This window comes from Cherax quadricarinatus, chromosome 8 (assembly GCF_038502225.1).
Source record: "Cherax quadricarinatus isolate ZL_2023a chromosome 8, ASM3850222v1, whole genome shotgun sequence".
NCBI classification, from domain to species: Eukaryota; Metazoa; Arthropoda; class Malacostraca; order Decapoda; family Parastacidae; genus Cherax; species Cherax quadricarinatus.
In genome coordinates this window covers 5,940,340-5,953,883 of record NC_091299.1, presented here as the reverse complement: position 1 = coordinate 5,953,883, position 13,544 = coordinate 5,940,340, and the positions used below count along the sequence as shown (strand labels likewise).

The 13,544-nt window shown below is 47.7% G+C and overlaps 1 protein-coding gene across 2 annotated transcripts in view; it reads left to right on the top strand.

Moving 5' to 3' along the window:
• The window catches only part of LOC128685186 (venom phosphodiesterase-like), a 150,829-nt gene extending 140,088 nt beyond the window's left edge, over positions 1-10,741 (top strand). Inside the window, exons 14-15 of one of the 2 annotated variants that reach the window (XM_070082806.1) lie at positions 6,634-6,784; positions 10,287-10,741. In XM_070082806.1, coding sequence (XP_069938907.1) covers positions 6,634-6,784; positions 10,287-10,478 — 343 coding nt within the window. In that variant the 3' untranslated portion in view covers positions 10,479-10,741. The remainder of the gene's footprint in view (positions 1-6,633; positions 6,785-10,286) is intronic. The other variant, XM_070082807.1, reaches the window with a different exon arrangement.
• Positions 10,742-13,544: the final 2,803 nt, after the last annotated feature.

Genomic DNA, 13,544 nt, shown 5'->3' with positions numbered 1-13,544 from the left:
CACGACAGAGTAGCTATGGGTCCTATGACAGGCTACGCAGAGTAGCCACTGGTCCTATGACAGGCCACGACAGAGTAGCTATTGGTCCTATGACAGGCTACGCAGAGTAGCCACTGGTCCTATGACAGGCTACGCAGAGTAGCCACTGGTCCTATGACAGGCCACGACAGGTTAACTGCTGGTCATATGACAGGCCACGACAGAGTAGGCACTGGTTCTATGACAGGCCACGACATAGTAGCTACTGGTCCTATGACAGGCTACGACAGAGTAGCCACTGGTCCTATGACAGGCCACGACAGAGTGGCCACTGGTCCTATGACAGGCCACGATAGAGTAGCTACTGGTCCTATGACAGGCCACGACAAAGTAACTACTGGTCCTATGACAGGCCACGACAGAGTAACCACTGGTCCTGTGACAGGCTACGACAGAGTAGCTATTGGTCCTATGACAGGCCACGACAGAGTAGCCACTGGTCCTATGACAGGCTACGACAGAGTAGCCACTGGCCCTATGACAGGCTACGACAGAGTAGCTACTGGTCCTATGACAGGCTACGACAGAGTAGCCACTGGTCCTATGACAGGCCACGACAGAGTAGCTACTGGTCCTATGACAGGCCACGACAGAGTAGCTACTGGTCCTATGACAGGCTACGACAGAGTAGCCACTGGTCCTATGACAGGCTACGACAGAGTAGCCACTGGTACTATGACAGGCCACTACAGAGTAGTCACTGGTCCTATGACAGGCCACGACAAAGTAGCTACTGGTCCTATGACAGGCCACGACAGAGTAGCCACTGGTCCTATGACAGGCCACGACAGAGTAGCTATTGGTCCTATGACAGGCCACGACAGAGTAGCCACTGGTCCTATGACAGGCCACGACAGAATAGCTACTGGTCCTATGACAGGCTACGACAGAGTAGCCACTGGTCCTATGACAGGCCACGACAGAGTAGCCACTGGTCCTATGACAGGCCACGACAAAGTAGCCACTGGTCCTATGACAGGCCACGACAAAGTAGCCACTGGTCCTATGACAGCCCACGACAAAGCAGCCACTGGTCCTATGACAGGCCACGACAGAGTAGCTATGGGTCCTATGACAGGCTACGCAGAGTAGCCACTGGTCCTATGACAGGCCACGACAGAGTAGCTATTGGTCCTATGACAGGCTACGCAGAGTAGCCACTGGTCCTATGACAGGCTACGCAGAGTAGCCACTGGTCCTATGACAGGCCACGACAGGTTAACTGCTGGTCATATGACAGGCCACGACAGAGTAGGCACTGGTTCTATGACAGGCCACGACATAGTAGCTACTGGTCCTATGACAGGCTACGACAGAGTAGCCACTGGTCCTATGACAGGCCACGACAGAGTGGCCACTGGTCCTATGACAGGCCACGATAGAGTAGCTACTGGTCCTATGACAGGCCACGACAAAGTAGCTACTGGTCCTATGACAGGCCACGACAGAGTAACCACTGGTCCTGTGACAGGCTACGACAGAGTAGCTATTGGTCCTATGACAGGCCACGACAGAGTAGCCACTGGTCCTATGACAGGCTACGACAGAGTAGCCACTGGCCCTATGACAGGCTACGACAGAGTAGCTACTGGTCCTATGACAGGCTACGACAGAGTAGCCACTGGTCCTATGACAGGCCACGACAGAGTAGCTACTGGTCCTATGACAGGCCACGACAGAGTAGCTACTGGTCCTATGACAGGCTACGACAGAGTAGCCACTGGTCCTATGACAGGCTACGACAGAGTAGCCACTGGTACTATGACAGGCCACTACAGAGTAGTCACTGGTCCTATGACAGGCCACGACAAAGTAGCTACTGGTCCTATGACAGGCCACGACAGAGTAGCCACTGGTCCTATGACAGGCCACGACAGAGTAGCCACTGGTCCTATGACAGGCCACGACAGAATAGCCACTAGTTTTATGACAAGCTACGACAGGGTAGCCACTGGTCCTATGACAGGCCACGACAGAGTAGCCACTGGTCGTATGACAGACCACGAGAGAGTAGCCACTCGTCCTATGACAGGCCACGACAAAATAGCCACTGGTCCTATGACAGACAACGACAGAGTAGCCACTGGTCCTATGACAGACCACGAGAGAGTAGCCACTGGTCCTATGACAGACCACGACAGAGTAGCCACTGGTTTTATGACAGGCCACGATAGAGTAGCTACTGGTCCTATGACAGACCACGACAGAGTAGCCACTGGTCCTATGACAGGCCACGACAAAATAGCCACTGGTCCTATGACAGACAACGACAGAGTAGCCACTGGTCCTATGACAGACCACGAGAGAGTAGCCACTGGTCCTATGACAGACCACGACAGAGTAGCCACTGGTTTTATGACAGGCCACGACAGAGTAGCCACTGGTCCTATGACAGGCCACGACAAAGTAGCCACTGGTCCTATGACAGGCTGCGACAGAGTAGCCACTGGTCCTATGACAGACCACGACAAAGTAGCTACTGGTCCTATGACAGGCCACGACAGAGTAGTTACTGGTCCTATGACAGGCCACATCAGAGTAGCCACTGGTCCTATGACAGGCCACGACAGAGTAGCCACTGGTCCTATGACAGGCCACGACAGAGTAGCCACTCGTTTTATGACAGGCCACGACAGAGTAGCCACTGGTCCTATGACAGGCCACGATAGAATAGCCACTGGTTTTATGACAAGCTACGGCAGAGTAGCCACTGGTCCTATGACAGACCACGACAGAGTAGCCACTGGTCCTATGACAGGCCACGACAGAGTAGCTATTGGTCCTATGACAGACCACGACAGAGTAGCCACTGGTCCTATGACAGGCCACGACAGAGTAGCTACTGGTCCTATGACAGGCTACGACAGAGTAGCCACTGGTCCTATGACAGGCCACGACAGAGTAGCCACTGGTCCTATGACAGGCCACGACAAAGTAGCCACTGGTCCTATGACAGGCCACGACAAAGTAGCCACTGGTCCTATGACAGCCCACGACAAAGCAGCCACTGGTCCTATGACAGGCCACGACAGAGTAGCTATGGGTCCTATGACAGGCTACGCAGAGTAGCCACTGGTCCTATGACAGGCCACGACAGAGTAGCTATTGGTCCTATGACAGGCTACGCAGAGTAGCCACTGGTCCTATGACAGGCTACGCAGAGTAGCCACTGGTCCTATGACAGGCCACGACAGGTTAACTGCTGGTCATATGACAGGCCACGACAGAGTAGGCACTGGTTCTATGACAGGCCACGACATAGTAGCTACTGGTCCTATGACAGGCTACGACAGAGTAGCCACTGGTCCTATGACAGGCCACGACAGAGTAGCCACTGGTCCTATGACAGGCCACGATAGAGTAGCTACTGGTCCTATGACAGGCCACGACAAAGTAGCTACTGGTGCTATGACAGGCCACGACAGATTAACCACTGGTCCTGTGACAGGCTACGACAGAGTAGCTATTGGTCCTATGACAGGCCACGACAGAGTAGCCACTGGTCCTATGACAGGCTACGACAGAGTAGCCACTGGCCCTATGACAGGCTACGACAGAGTAGCTACTGGTCCTATGACAGGCTACGACAGAGTAGCCACTGGTCCTATGACAGGCCACGACAGAGTAGCTACTGGTCCTATGACAGGCCACGACAGAGTAGCTACTGGTCCTATGACAGGCTACGACAGAGTAGCCACTGGTCCTATGACAGGCTACGACAGAGTAGCCACTGGTACTATGACAGGCCACTACAGAGTAGTCACTGGTCCTGTGACAGGCCACGACAAAGTAGCTACTGGTCCTATGACAGGCCACGACAGAGTAGCCACTGGTCCTATGACAGGCCACGACAGAGTAGCCACTGGTCCTATGACAGGCCACGACAGAATAGCCACTAGTTTTATGACAAGCTACGACAGGGTAGCCACTGGTCCTATGACAGGCCACGACAGAGTAGCCACTGGTCGTACGACAGACCACGAGAGAGTAGCCACTCGTCCTATGACAGACCACGACAGAGTAGCCACTGGTCCTATGACAGACCACGACAAAGTAGCCACTGGTCCTATGACAGACAACGACAGAGTAGCCACTGGTCCTATGACAGACCACGAGAGAGTAGCCACTGGTCCTATGACAGACCACGACAGAGTAGCCACTGGTTTTATGACAGGCCACGACAGAGTAGCCACTGGTCCTATGACAGGCCACGACAAAGTAGCCACTGGTCCTATGACAGGCTGCGACAGAGTAGCCACTGGTCCTATGACAGACCACGACAAAGTAGCTACTGGTCCTATGACAGGCCACGACAGAGTAGTTACTGGTCCTATGACAGGCCACATCAGAGTAGCCACTGGTCCTATGACAGGCTACGACAGAGTAGCCACTGTTCCTATGACAGGCTACGACAGAGTAGCTACTGGTCCTATGACAGGCTACGACAGAGTAGCCACTGGTCCTATGACAGGCTACGACAGAGTAGCCACTGGTCCTATGACAGGCCACGACAGAGTAGCCACTGGTCCTATGACAGGCCACGACAAAGTAGCCACTGGTCCTATGACAGGCCACGACAGAGTAGCCACTGGTCCTATGACAGGCCACGACAGAGTAGCCACTGGTCCTATGACAGGCCACGACAGAGTAGCCACTCGTTTTATGACAGGCCACGACAGAGTAGCCACTGGTCCTATGACAGGCCACGATAGAATAGCCACTGGTTTTATGACAAGCTACGGCATAGTAGCCACTGGTCCTATGACAGACCACGACAGAGTAGCCACTGGTCCTATGACAGGCCACGACAGAGTAGCTATTGGTCCTATGACAGGCCACGACAGAGTAGCCACTGGTCCTATGACAGGCCACGACAGAGTAGCTACTGGTCCTATGACAGGCTACGACAGAGTAGCCACTGGTCCTATGACAGGCCACGACAGAGTAGCCACTGGTCCTATGACAGGCCACGACAAAGTAGCCACTGCTCCTATGACAGGCCACGACAGAGTAGCCACTGGTCCTATGACAGCCCACGACAAAGCAGCCACTGGTCCTATGACAGGCCACGACAGAGTAGCTATGGGTCCTATGACAGGCTACGCAGAGTAGCCACTGGTCCTATGACAGGCCACGACAGAGTAGCTATTGGTCCTATGACAGGCTACGCAGAGTAGCCACTGGTCCTATGACAGGCTACACAGAGTAGCCACTGGTCCTATGACAGGCCACGACAGGTTAACTGCTGATCATATGACAGGCCACGACAGAGTAGGCACTGGTTCTATGACAGGCCACGACATAGTAGCTACTGGTCTTATGATAGACCTCTGCAGGGTAGCTTCTGGTCATATGACAGGCCACGACAGAGTGGCCACTGGTTCTATGACAGGCCACGACAGAGTAGCCACTGGTTCTATGACAGGCCACTACAGGGTAGCTACTGGTCATATGACAGGCCACGACAGAGTAGCCACTGGTCCTATGACAGGCCACGACAGGGTAGCTACTGGCCATGTGACAGGCCACGACAGAGTAGCCACTGGTCCTATGACAACCTACGACAGGGTAGCTACTGGTCATGTGACAGGCCACGACAGAGTAGCCACTGGTCCTATGACAGACCACGACAGGGTAGCTACTGGTCATGTGACAGGCCACGACAGAGTAGCCACTGGTTCTCTGACAGGCCACGACAGAGTAGCTACTGGCCATATGACAGGCCACGACAGAGTAGCCACAGGTTCTATGACAGCTCACGACAGAGTAGCCACTGGTTCTATGACAGGCCACGACAGGGTAGATACTGGTCATGTGACAGGCCACGACAGAGTAGGCACTGGTTTTATGACAGGTCATGACAGGATAGCTACTAGTCATATGACAAGCCACGACAGGGTAGCCACGGGTCCTATGACAGGCCACGACAGGGTAGCCACTGGCCCCTCCCCTCGTCTGTTTTTTTTTTAACACCACGGCTCTCTCCCACCGAGGCAAGGTGATCCGAAAAAGAAGAAACGTTAAGTATTTTTTTTTTTTTACATTTAGTGATTCATAGGGGAGAAGGGGTTACTAGCTCCTTGCTCCCGGCATTTTAGTCATCTCTTTTAACACATATCGCTTAATGAAGAAAGATTCTACATTTTTGCAAGGGGTCTGATGGCTGTATACTTTAATATTTGTATTTCACTCGGTACACGTGTGTTGTGGCTCAGTGGTAACACCTTGTGCTAACAACTGAAGAACCTTGGTTTAATCATAGGAGAAATGGAGGATGTTGTGCATGTTTCTATATACAGTACCTGCTCCCCCTGTTCACCTAACAACAAGTTTGTCCCTGGATGTTACTCGACTACTGTGGGTGGTAACCCAAGGAGGGGTAAGTAAGTAAGTAAGTAAGTAAGTAAGTTTATTCAGGTATACACAAATACAGTTACATAGAATTATCATACATAGCAGCATATGTGTAGAGAACCTGGGATAGCCCAAAAAAGTCAGACAGAGTGACTTATTTCCATTGGGGTCCTTTACCTTAGATAGAGCTGGGCTGTGAAGTGAGCTTAGGTAGGATAACAGCTCTGTGTTTTCCTTCAGCCAGAGCAGAGGACTGGTGGTGCCAACACACATGTTCATGGTAGTGAGTCGCTGCTTAGTAGAGACGGACCACTTGTCAGGGTGTCCCCACACTCAGGTGGATGCTCTGGCCTTCGTCTACCCACAGTACCTCCCCATCACCAACTGTCTGGTAAGTCTGTTTCTTATTTACTAATATGACACGATGATAATACTGTCTCCCTTTCAACTCTTCTTTGGAAAAAGACATCACACATTTTTACATTAAAGTAATGCCTACATAACTATAATTTTGCTGATTATTTAGTTTCTAGGGGAAAAAAAAAAACTCGCCAGAGACACGAAATCCGAAACTCCCTCGATGTCCTAGAAATGACAGCAGAAGTCAAAAAGAGAGATGAAGAGAATACTGCAGGAGCAATCAGACTAATTATTAGCAATGGAATACTTCCCCCAAGAGACCACAACAGCTGAAGTGCTACAAGGCAAAGACCCGCCTAAAGCCCCAAAAACGACAGTAATCCTCACGATAATATCACCAGAGAACCATTGACAGTCCAAGAACAAGAAGTGTACAAAGTTGCCATGTTCTTCTCTCTAGGTTCTACGGGTGGTTTCATGGTAATATTAAAGCTACAATACATCTTATCTGGAAGATATACCTGGAGTTTACCTGGAGAGGGTTTTGGTCTCAGACAGAGCAGCACCCACGGCTCGGTCTGAGACCAGGCCTCTTGGTGGATCAAGCATTCAGTGCTGTCGCGGCTAAGATAAAGAGGTGGTAAAATTAACATTTCTACCCTAATGAGACAAAGGACCAACAATGTCCCACTTCACCGTGCACAAATGGAACAGACTTTCAAAGGAGCGGAGGCCATCCCAGCTAGAGTTCTCCGCTGGTTACCCTAGGTAAACTTGGTTCTTGGGAGTCGTGCATAATAAACACATTAAACTAAAAAAAAAAAAAAGACTTCTATTCAGCGGTCGTCGTGTAAGAAGAGAATAGCTCCCGCCAAAATAATTGGAGTCAGTGTCTCTAGCCTAGGAACTAGGCAGTACTGAAAGCCTTGTCCTACCCTAAGGTAGCAGTGGTTACGTAACTTAAGTGAGAAATGCAATTCAAAGGGCAAATTTTATTATCTGATTAACAAACCATTTTAGAAAATTGCCCTGACTATGTGTGTGTGTGTGTGTGTGTGTGTGTGTGTGTGTGTGTGTGTGTATAAAATCACCTAGTTGTACTCACCTAGTTGTGGTTGCAGGGGTCGATTCACAGCTCCTGGCCTCGCCTCTTCACTGGCCGCTACTAGGTCACTCTTCCTGCTTCATGAGCTTCATCCATACCTCTTCTTAAAGCTATGTATGGCTCCTGCCTCCACTACATCACTTCCCAGACTATTCTACTGTGACTGAATACTACCTAACATCCCTATGATTCATCTGAGTCTTCATCTTCCAACTGTGACCCCTTGTTGCTGTGGCCCATCTCTGGAATAACCTGTCTCTGTCCACCTTGTCGATTCCTCTCAGTATTTTATATGTCGTTATCATATCCTCCCCTATCTCTCGTGTCTTCCAGTGTCGTCAAGTCGATTTCCCTTAACCTCTCCTCGTACGACATACCCTTTAGCTCCGGGACTAGTCTTGTTGCAAACCTTTGCACTTTCTCTAGTTTCCTTACATGCTTGGGTAGGTGAAGGTTCCAAACTGGTGCTGCATACTTTAATGTGGGCCTAACGTACACAGTGTACAGGGTCCTGAATGACGCCTTATTAAGATGTCGGAATGCTGTTCTTAGGTTTGCCAGGCGCCCATATGCTGCAGCAGTTATTTGGTTGATGTGCGCCTCAGGATATATGCCCGGTGTTATACTCACTCCAAGATCCTTTTCTTGAGTGAGGTTTGTAGGCTCTGGCCCCCTAGACTGTACTCTGTCTGTGGTCTTCTTTGTCCTTCCCAATCTTCATTACTTTGCACTTGGTGGGGTTGAACTCCAGAAGCCAGTTGCTGGACCAGGCCTGCAGCCTGTCCAGATCCCTCTGGTCCTCGTCCGATTGAATTCTTCTCATCAAATTCACATCATCTGCAAACAGGGACACTTTGGAGTCTATTCCTTCCGTCATGGCGTTCACAAATACCAGAAACAGCACCGGTCCTTGGACCGATCCCTGTGGTGCCCCGCTCGTTATGGGCACCCACTCTGACACCTCGTCATGTACCATGACTCGCTGTTGTCTTCCTGACAGGTATTCCCTGATCCATTGTAGTGCCTTCCCTGCTTTCCCTACCTGGTCCTCCAGCTTTTGCACTAATCTCATGTGTGGAACTGTGTCAAACGCCTTCTTACAGTCCAAGAAAATGCAATCTAACCACCCCTCTCTCTCTCTTGTCTTACTGCTGTCACCCTGTCATAGAGCTCTAGTAGGTTTGTGACGCAGGATTTCCCGTCCCTGAAACCGTGCTGGCTGCCGTTGATAAGCTCATTTCTTTTTAGGTGTTCCACCACTCTTCTCCTGATAATCTTCTCCATGACCTTGCATACTATACACGTCAGTGACACTGGTCTGTAGTTTAATGCTTCGTGTCTGTCTCCTTTTTTAAAAATTGGGATTACATTTGCTGTCTTACATACTTTAGGTAGTCGCCCTGTTTTGATGTGTTGAAGATAGTCATTAGTGGTACACAAAGTGCCTCTGCTCCCTCTATCACGACCCATGGAGAGATGTTATCCGGCGTTTTCGCCTTTGAGGTATCTAGCTCGCTTAGCAGTCTCTTCACTTCTTCCTCAGTTGTACGTATTACGTCCAACACTTGATGGTGTACCCCACCTCTCCACCTTTCTGGAGGCCCTTCTGTCTTCTGTGTGTGTGTGATGTAATTAATGTCTGCATAAATAACTTATTACGATTGTGACCGGATATAAACATGTAATAATTCATTACTAATGTAACTTATTCAGCTATCAAAATTTTGCGGTCCAGTCCCTGAACCCATTATGTACCTCTGTATTCTTTTGACCACCACCCGCAGGATGAGTATGGGGTGCATAATAAAGATATTAAACTAACTGATTAACTACTGAGCAGGTAACTACTATGATCCACCCTATTTTAGTGTTTTATCCCGCCCGTAACCGGCGTCTAGTGGCCACCTTAGTTATGTCAATATTTCTTTATACTTCTCACGGACGGGAGTCTGGAGTAGAGACTGGCAATCATTGTAACACTCTGGAAGGTCCCCTACAGCTACTCGTGTTGCAGAACCAGTCTAGTAATTTCTTTTTTTTTTGTGGTGGGGGGACACCACGAGCTCTGCCAGAAGATCTCTTCGTTCGTCCAAGAGCCCTCAGCCCCCTCACTTGAAGTTCTAGTAATATTCCCTTATTTACGAATAATTTCGTTCTCTAAGTTAACGATCTAATCCTAAGATGATTATAATGAATCTAGTATTATTTTATGATGATTCAAACCCTCGCTGAATTATTACTAAGGCCTAAATCCCCTGAAATTTTAAAATTGAGTTTAAGTGTTCGTTAAGGATGTTAGGATTCGGTTTCAGGGTTTGTTAAAAATGTTAAGGGTAACTATACAATATATTACGGGAGTAATTTTTTTCTTTTCCATATTGGGTTGTTGTAAAACAATGGCTGCAGTGAATTCTACTTTATTCAACAGGATGCTTCTAAATATGCCCGAGAGTTCAGTGCCACTGTACAAGACGTAGAGAAGATCTCAGGACTCAAGTTAAACCTCGACATGGGCTACGAGGACAGGCTAAGACTACATTTGAGGATCCACTCTCATATCTGGGGCTACGAGAACTGGTGGAACAGACTTCGTACTAATGTCTTTAATCTTGGCAAATAAATACTCAGGCTTGATAAACCTCGAGAACCTGCGACTTATTCTGGTTTGTTGGGTTAAGTGTCTAGGGATTACATGAGTCAATACTGCTGTTATCTGTCTAGAAACTAACGTAAGTTATATTGGAATTCCTAATACATGCATAGGGATTAAACTAAAATCTGTGTATATACCAGAGATCATTTCACACAGAAGCTATTATAAATGTTCATACAGTTTGCTGATACATAGGCAGTCTATATGCTGGTAATAAATTGAGAACTTCATTATATTTTCCTTTTGGGTAATCAGTCAAAAAATCGTTCTGCCCCTTCCCTCCCCCAAAAAAGATGGGGTGTCTTTTACAATTTTCTCTTAGTGATTTTTTTTTTTTTTTGTGAATTCACATGTGATACATTTTTTTAAATTTTGCACCAGAGCTAACACAGCAACCTGACCTGACCTAACACAGCAACCTGATCTAACCTAACCTAACACAGCAACCTGACCTGACCTAACACAGCAACCTGATCTAACATAACACAGCAACCTGACCTGACCTGACCTGACCTAATACAGCAACCTGACCTGACCTAACCTAACCTAACACAGCAACCTGACCTAACCTAACCTAACACAGCAACCTGACCTGACCTGACTTAACAGCAACCTGACCTAACCTAACCTAACACAGCAACCTGACCTGACCTGTCCTAACACAGCAACCTGATCTAACCTAACCTAACACAGCAACCTGACCTGACCTAACACAGCAACCTGACCTGACCTAACACAGCAACCTGATCTAACATAACACAGCAACCTGACCTGACCTGACCTGACCTAATACAGCAACCTGACCTGACCTAACCTAACCTAACACAGCAACCTGACCTAACCTAACCTAACACAGCAACCTGACCTGACCTGACTTAACAGCAACCTGACCTAACCTAACCTAACACAGCAACCTGATCTGACCTGACCTACCACAGCAACCTGACTTAACCTAACCTGACCTGGCCTAACATAGCAACCTGACCTAACACTTCAACCTGACCTGACCTGACCTGACCTAATACAGCAACCTGACCTAACCTAACCTAACACAGCAACCTGACCTAACCTAACACAGCAACCTAACCTAACCTAACACAGCAACCTGGCCTGACCTAACACAGCAACCTGACCTACCCTAACACAGCAACCAGACCTGACCTAACACAGCAACCTCACCTAATATAACACAGCAACCTGACCTAACCCAGCACAGCAACCTAACCTAACCTAACACAGCAACTTGATCTAACTTAACACAGTAACTTGACCTAACCTAACACAGCCACTTGACCTTACCTAACACAGCAACCTGACCTAACCTTGCTATAAATTACGGAAATATAATTGACCTTAATCCTTCCCAACCTGTCTTAGACAAGGCTAAATTTATTCAATGTTGTTTAACTATAATGAAATATAACTGTCTTTTCTAAAACAGATAATAAAATACTACTAAAAACCTTATTTATATTGTTCATCTAAGAGTCATAAAATAAACCTTTACGTCACATAATATCGAGTACTGGGATAAAACGTTCCAGAGTAGTTGAGGTGTTTTGTGCTAAAAGTTAGTGTGTCAGAAAATGCATCAGACTGACCTGAAACATCCAAATATGTACATTTTTCTATAGACTAATATTTTTCATTGTTAAAAAATCCTTTTCCTGTAAAATAGCAAAATGGCTTAGCAGTTTTTTCACTTTTTTTTTTTTTAGAATTTTCCCGTCGGCAGACATAAAACTTTCTGAGGACTTCATTGACAAAATCGAGAACCTGAACTTACACGATAAGAAACTGTTAAGGTTGAATATTGTTTCCTTCCTCACCAGTCCCAGTCGATGATGTTCTTGATTTTTGTCTGATGGAGTTCAACCATTCGCTAACAAATTTCCATCTCTATAACAAAAGTATTTAACTTACTAAACTGTGTGTCAGCAGTAACCTTCAACAGTGAGTTTTATAAAGAGTAATGTGGTAGCAATATGGGTAGTCATCTCTCCCTTGTTCTTCCTGATTTATGCATTGAAGTATTTTGAAGTTCGTACTCATACCTCACTCTAAGTTTGTTAGAGAAGAATTACAGTTTTAATTATTAAAGACCACAAGGGTGGGATTAGCACCAAACTTGCACACGAAAATCAATCCCTGTGACGGCAAAATACTCGGCAGGAGATGCAACATTCCCCCAATGAAAAGCAGGAGCTCCACGAGTACACTGAGAGACAACACAATAAGTGTCAGGGGTCCAAGACTGTTCAACTGCCTCCCAGCATACATAGGGGATATTACAAATAGACCCCTGGCTGTCTTCAAGAAGGCACTGGACAGGCACCTAAAGTCAGTACCTGACCAACCGGGCTGTGGTTGGTATGTTGGGTTGTGTGCGGCCAACAGTAACAGCCTGGTTGATCAGGCCCTGATCCACCATGAGATCTGGTCACAGACCATGCCGCGGGGGCATTGACCTGACATCGGCCCTAAAACCCTCTCCAGGTAAACTCCAGGTATTATTTGGTTGGCTTGTCTGTAATAAAACAATTAATTCATGTAGACCTAATCTTATTCCCTCCAGAGAAAAGTAACCTTTGTGGTATTTATTAGACAACCACTCTATAGTCTTGCTGGTCAATTTATTATGTGAGACAGCACTTAATATCCAGTCTGATTCACCTATACCAAACCTATTACTCAAGGACTTAAGCAGCCTTTTTCGACTACTCATATTCATGAATCTGCTGCTAACAAGGTTTAGCAGCAACCAGGCACTCCCAAGAGATGCTTAAGAATTAGTAGAAGTTTACGGGTTGGCCAAACCAGGCACCCCTGAAGAAATGCCTAAGAGTTAGCAGATACCGAGGAAAGAAGATAGTTACTTGAGACCTTGAAAACCTTTGCCCTGGAGGATCAGACCAGGCTTGTAATATGGGATTTGGAAGATCTCAGTAGCAGCCTGAAGAAGGAATGTATCAAGGCATTAAATCAAGGGAGGTAACCCTAGACAGTGTGGTAAAGCAAGGGAGTTCCTTGGGA